The sequence below is a fragment of the Oculina patagonica genome, chromosome 13, assembly GCF_052425735.1.
Source record: "Oculina patagonica isolate OP01 chromosome 13, crgOcupat, whole genome shotgun sequence".
NCBI classification, from domain to species: Eukaryota; Metazoa; Cnidaria; class Anthozoa; order Scleractinia; family Oculinidae; genus Oculina; species Oculina patagonica.
In genome coordinates, this window is record NC_135770.1 from 13,051,408 (window position 1) to 13,058,208 (window position 6,801).

Here is a 6,801-nt window from a genome sequence, read left to right on the forward strand (position 1 = left end):
AATCAAATTAAGTAATCAAAATTGTGAAACTTTAGGATTGTTTATCCTTCTGAGTTCTGAGTGCTGAAATCTGGATCACAGTCATGAAAAATGACAGAAAATGCTAGCAATTCTTTTTCAAGAAAAAACGAAAAAAATGCTCGTTTTCCCAAAAAATGCCGAAAAAAATGCTAGCATAATCGAGAAAGGCCTAATCGAGCGGTGGGTTTCATTCTCTATAACTGGCCTGTTTTCTGGTATGGCAACACTTAGGCTAGTGAGAAAAGATGCAAAATACTCCCAGGTACACCGACAAAGCTTTAGCGGATGTTGACGTATTTCCGGGTCAGTATTTTTAGCGTTTAGACGCAGCCGCAGATAGCAATGTCTGTGGGCGACAAGAGAGCTTCCGCTTTCGCTTTCCTTCAATCGTTGCGAGGATCCGATAGGTACGAGTAAAGCTTTTTCATTCTTTGCACAACTCCCTGGCCTACTCTTAAACTATATTTGTTGTCCCATCATCCCTCTATAGTTCAACATGGCATCACACGACTCGGAGCTAATCAATGCCGAGGACCTTGAAGAAGTTAAAGAATACATCAAACAAAATGGCGTTTCAAAGATTAAAGAATTGTTCAAGAAAAAATTGGAGAAATGGCAAGATGTCGAGGTTAACATTGGAATTACTGGCGACACAGGAGCTGGGAAATCCAGTTTTATTAACGCGATACGAGGGTAAGTACATTTCTTCTACGAGTAATGTCTGCATGCTACCAACTGAATAATGCTTTCCATGCAAGGTTAAAAGAAATAAAACAGAAATTTGTACAAAATTCGTGTTCACCACGCACAAACACCTTTGCGACAAGAAATCTTATATTACATCAATAGTTTCAGTATATTTTGTTTTTATGGGCCAAGAATTTAAACAGGACAAATAACGATGTTTGGGAAGCAGTCGTTATTTATTTGGCGAACTGAAAGCGAACCGAGAGTACGCTCTTTTCAAACGTGTCATGTTGTATTGTCGTGAAACAGGAACAATCCATTTATGCAACTTAAAGCTAAAACTTCAAAACGACAAGCTGCGTTTGCTCTCTTAACTCTACATATGTGGTATACCTGGTTGACTAAAACGTTTTTCTCCAGCAATATGTAAGTGGGTGACTCCAGAAAACGAATTTATTTTTAGGAAGCCCACAAAATTTGTTTGTTTATACTTGCAACGCATTTTTCCAATACTCAGGTTACCGGCACAGCTCGGGCACTTGCGAGAAGGAAAATCCGTGATTTCACAGAATAATGCAAGATAGCTACATGTATCTTTCACTATTTCTAGGCCTTGTTTTTGATCGTTTGAACCCTCACAACAAAACGGCGAATTTTTAACAAGGGAATCTAGATAAAATACTTCTTGCCGTGTGCCGATTTAATTCTATTTTAAGCCACCCCAAAAGCCATTTGAGTGCAGTTCTCAACCAATGAAATCGTCTCAATGGAATTTGTGATTGACAGGCTGACGGCCGTTTCGAGAAAGGTCGGAAAAAAGCACAAAATTGCACGCGACAAGACCGAATGGTGGTCTGGGTATTCACTTGAAGTTGGAGTAGTGGAAAACGCGGGGCCGGGGTAAACGCGGGGTCCCGGGGTCTGTGGAAAACGCGGGGTCCCGGGGTGTGGAAAACGCTGGGTCCCACGTATTTTTATTCCAAAGTTGAATTTGTGTTTTATTTGAAAACGGTTCCTAGCGGCTTCTGCTTTGTAAAAGTTCATAGTATCGCTTTGTTTCATCACCAACTTTAGTCGTGAGGCGGAACAATCAAGATGCGTGACATTCTTGTTTATCCACAAGATTGTTCGTAGCTTTTCATGACTTCTTGACATCTTAGTAAAAAAATACAAAAAAATGGCCCAACGTCATTTTTTGGGGGCAGTCAACGTAATAATTACAAAAGAAAGAGAACATATGTAGTGTTCTTCTTATCAGGCGGTAACCGGTAAAATAAACCGCTTGTAACACGACTCTTTACCGCCTAGAACCGCTTAGAAATCATAAAAATAGGTCACCAAGGGTGACATGAGTCTAATGCCGTATGGCATAGTGATACAGATTGCGCGGTTTTCGTAAGCCGGTTAAAATTGGTTAGAGGTTTGTGTTCGGGAGTTTAATTTAAAATGCTTATAGCAAGCTAGGGGCATCGTGGATGATTATGGATGAAAACGAAACAGTCATAAATGTTATATGCTTCACAAAATTTAAAGTATGAACAGGAGTTGATGTTACTTCTTCCGTATTGTCCGTAAAAGCAGAAACGATTAAACATTTGGACAAGATTGCGTGACGATTTACAAAAAGCATGTTCATTACAACAAGGGTTGAAGAACTTCACATCGTTTTCTTTCAGATTTTTCACCATTTTGATGATGACTCTTGAAACAGACTTTTGCAATAAAAGCACTTGAAATAGTGACTGTTACTCCATTGTACTGTAAGCACTTAGTGACAGATTTTCCTAAAAACGGGTGTAAATGCTCACGTCAATATAATGATGACCTTTTGAACGCTGGAAACTAGGCAATTATTATCGAGCTACCATACACAGGAGCGAAGACTGTTAATCATGATGTACAAATTTCGCGAATCATCACTTCCATATCAATGTAACCATTTTATGATTTTTCTAGCTGTAAGAAGAACTTAAGATCTCTGAGAGTCGTAAAAGCATGAAATTCGATTTCAGTGTATGGCAAAGGCCGGGACAGTGTAATACTGCAAAGCGGCCAAACAAACGCATTTTGATTTAGTCGCGTAACTTGATTTACATTTATCCATGTACATCTTTTATTTTTGAAGGTTTTTGTTTGCACTGTAAAGAAAAAATTGGTCAAAATTCGAATGACTTAAATACAAAATACGAGGTAAAGTTTTCTATTTTTTAAAACAAAATAAATATTTGGTCGCATTGTGTAAATAAACGCGAGTCGCCGTCGAAATATTTTTTCTCAAAGACGTCTTGCTTTTTAAGCAAGACGAAAACACAAGTGCTTAACTGAACTGAAAACGAAGATTTATTTTCACAAAAAGCTTACAAATGTCTTAACTGGAAAATTATTACGTCCTGTTCAAGTGTTGAATAATCGTGACTTGAGAAAGAACTTTTAATTATGCGTGGGAACACGTGTCGCTGATTGGCTGTTTTTAATTGAAACTAATCGTGCGTGTCCGTACGGAGTCCGTTCTTGCAGCTGATCATTGTTTTCTACATTACAGCGAACGATTATCGATCCCGAACCATTCCCTTGGGATTGCTAACAGCTTTTTTCATATAACAAAGAGTCTAATGCGCATGCGCAAAGCGCACGCAAGCATTAGACTCAAAAATTCAACAAGTAAAAAGCAAAGTAACGCCACTCGTTTCACCTTTGTAGTCACGATCGAAAATAAATAACAGATGGAAAATAAACGGCGACAAATGCAATATTCATTTACGACTTTGTGCTAGTATTCAATATTCTTTATTTCCCTTCGCTTTCCGAATCTCTGAGGGCTGATACCTATCGAAGAAAGAGCAAGTGTTGGTGGTCTTTTTCAACAAGTGCACATCTGTTGTTGCACAGTTTCCACGGTCGATTCCACAATGAAGCAGCAGCAATATTCGTGCTGTCCTTTCACTTTGTCCGTTGCCAATGAAAACAATCACAAAGGCAAAGAGGTAAAAATAATTTCAGAAGTGAAAAATATCACTTACATATAATAGTTCAGTTTTCGAAAACATGCAAAATGCAGAAAATAGTTGATTGCTTAGTTGACCGTAGCTGACGCGTAGTGAAGACAAAGACAGCTTTCGTTGTCAAATTCTTCTCATTAAGTTCCTAAGTATTTTTTAAACAAAATCCAGACGACAGGTTAAAAGAAGCATCCAGAATACAGTAAATACAACTTTTCAACAACGCCGTTGTGAATGCTGAGTATTTGAAGCAAAGAAAAAAGAGCTGCAGCGATTCGTAGGCTCGCACTATTGAATACATTTTGTCTAGCCGCATATAAAGTGTCATTGCCTTTGTGCTTTGCTTTCAATTAATATTCTCCATTTTTGCTTAAACTTGTCAGAAGCTTTGTTTGTTGTTAATCAGTGTGATCACCGAAAACACCCATCTGTACCAGACATGGTTTTTGTTTGTTTGTTTTTTTGCCCTCGCCTTGAAATTCTGGTCTTCCTGGACCTTGATGGGTTGTAAAAACAAACCCTACTGATATGTGTACCCCCCATGATGAACCCCTAAAATTGAATATGAATATGTTTTCTATAGTTGTCCAAGATAGATGTTCATAGTTTAATGATCATTTGCACTGAGAACGTAGTAAGCTGGGGCAGGGCATGTTTTTCTGGGAGTCAACCATTTCTGGAGGATCGAGAAACAAAACTTAAAACAGTAAGGGACTGCAACGTTGGACCTACTAAGAGATCTGATCAGCGAAAGAAATGAAAAACAAAACAAACAATACAGAAAGGCTGATCATACTATGAAAAAAAAGTAAACTTTGCGAGACACCAGCACGACTAGAACTGACAGAGCAGGATTGCAACCGTGACAGCTGTTTGCCCTTACTGGGGCTTGCCAGCACGGTGTAGCAAATCTTAATGATGTTAGCTCGAAAGCAGATGCAAATAAACTGCACAATAACCCATACACTGTATCAAATTCTGTACTTTGAACTCACTTGTCGCCCGCTCGAGAAACACTCTGGATTTTTTTCTGCCCTGTTCAGTTTGTTGTTTTTTTGTTTTTGTTTTTGGGAGCTCAAAGCATTCTGTTCATTGTCTCTGACTTGCTTAAATATCAGTCTAATATTATATCGTGGCAAAATGTTGTATTCAGTATTAAACAACTGAATAACAAAATACCTTAACAAACTGTTACAATCGTTGCAAAATTTTCAAAAAAACCGGTTATATAGCCCTTATAAAATACAACTCATTTGTGAAACAATGCACAGCAACATGATTTTTCCCGTTCCTAGTGCAACCTTTCGCTCTTCAGTTTTGTGCCCTAGCTACCATCAGAGTTAATCGGGGAGGGCGAGCACTGTGTCAGAAACATTTTTATAATTTGTGAGTGCATTTGGTCAGCTAATGTAACCAAAATGACCTTAAATGGGAAACTTGGGGAATTGAAGGACATATATTGTCTGCAAGATTTGCGTTTCATATAATTTCTTGTTAAAATAAAGCTATTCATGGCAATCCTGTTACAAATACAATAATATTAAATGCATCTTTTTAGACTGAATGACGATGATCACATGGCAGCCCCAGTTGGCGTGACTGAGATGACTGTACAGCCGACCTGGTATGATCACCCAACCAATCCAAAAATAAAGTTCTGCGATTTACCAGGAATTGGGTCTCCAAAATACCCTGACATAGAAACGTACTGCAAGGAAGTAAAGTTAGAGGAATTGCATGCCTTCCTCATCTTCACAAGCACCCGATTTACCGATAATGACAGCCAATTGGCCAAGAAAATTGAAATGATGGATAAGAAATTTTTCTTCATTCGTGCAAAAATTGATCAAGATGTTCAAGCTGAGAAGCGAAAGTGGTTATTCAATGAAGATGCCACGCTAAAGAGAATCCAAACTAACTGCTCTACAAATCTTGCTGAACTGCTGAGGAATGAAGAAGATATTTTTCTGATAAGCAACCACGATCCTGCTAAGTGGGACTTTGATCGCCTAAGTCAAGCCATTCTAGATGCATTGCCGATATATCAGCGAGAGAGCCTAACCTTGAGCCTTAGCATCCTAACAAGCTCGTCAAGCATTATTTTGCAGAGGAAAGTTGAGATTCTCAGAAGGCGTATGTGGATAATTGCTTCAATATCTGCCTCTGTTGCAGTTTTCCCAATTCCCGGATTATCTATCGCCATGGATCTCTTACTGATTATGGAGGAAATCAGCTTTTACAGATCCCAGCTTGGTATTCCACAAGAAGGGTCAGATAGATTTGCAATGCTCAGTGGCACCACCCAAAAAGAAGTCAAGGCAATTTGGGCGACCATGGCCAGTGTAACGCAAGTTGGAGGGCTTGTGGCAAAATATGCTTCTGAACAAGCCGCTGAGGAAGTCACTCGTATGATCCCATTTGTAGGTTTCCTTGCAGCTGGTGCTATGTCTTGTGGTAGCACATATTATTTTCTTAAGCATTGTTTGGAAAACATGGAAAAAACGGCATTGTTAGTCCTGAAAGAGGCTTCCGACAATTTCCCGATCGATTAAAAATTAACTGCTATATTGTATTCAGTGAAACAAGCATAAGCTATATAGTTTAGAATATAACTGTATAATTTCTTGAATGTCTAACGAATTGTCAAAGTCCAGCAAAATATTTCGCCCTTGGACGTTTTCCACCAACTGTATAAATCCGAATGACCATTTTACATGTAACAAGGAAGAGATCGAGGTCATTTGAGTGTCATTTCATCGTATGACAATTGTTTTCTTTCTGTTTTAGAATGACAAGGATATAATGTAGTCATAGTCAATAGGAGTAACATGAAAGTATATGCATGTATTGTAAGCTTTCTTAGAATAAGTACGCTGACTGTGTAGCTGAAGAACTGTGAAAACTTTGGTTTCCTTTAATATATAAACGAAAATAGAACATTTTTCTAATTACTTGAAGTAACTTAAAGATATTTACTCAATATCTACTCATTCTTATACAGTAATCTTATACAGTATAAACAAACAAAAGAACATTTTTTTATAAAAGTTTAGTCGGTTACTTGAAGATATTTACCCAATCTTGTACAGTAGCA

General features: G+C 38.1%; 1 protein-coding gene across 1 annotated transcript; it reads left to right on the forward strand.

Moving 5' to 3' along the window:
• Positions 1–386: 386 nt before the first annotated feature.
• Positions 387–6,308, forward strand: LOC144634352 (T-cell-specific guanine nucleotide triphosphate-binding protein 2-like). Its single transcript, XM_078493276.1, has 3 exons — positions 387–428; positions 512–714; positions 5,266–6,308. The coding sequence occupies exons 2-3, from the start codon at positions 518–520 to the stop codon at positions 6,257–6,259; spliced, it is 1,191 nt and encodes a 396-aa protein (XP_078349402.1). The 5' UTR covers positions 387–428; positions 512–517; the 3' UTR covers positions 6,260–6,308.
• The last annotated feature ends 493 nt before the right edge of the window (positions 6,309–6,801 follow it).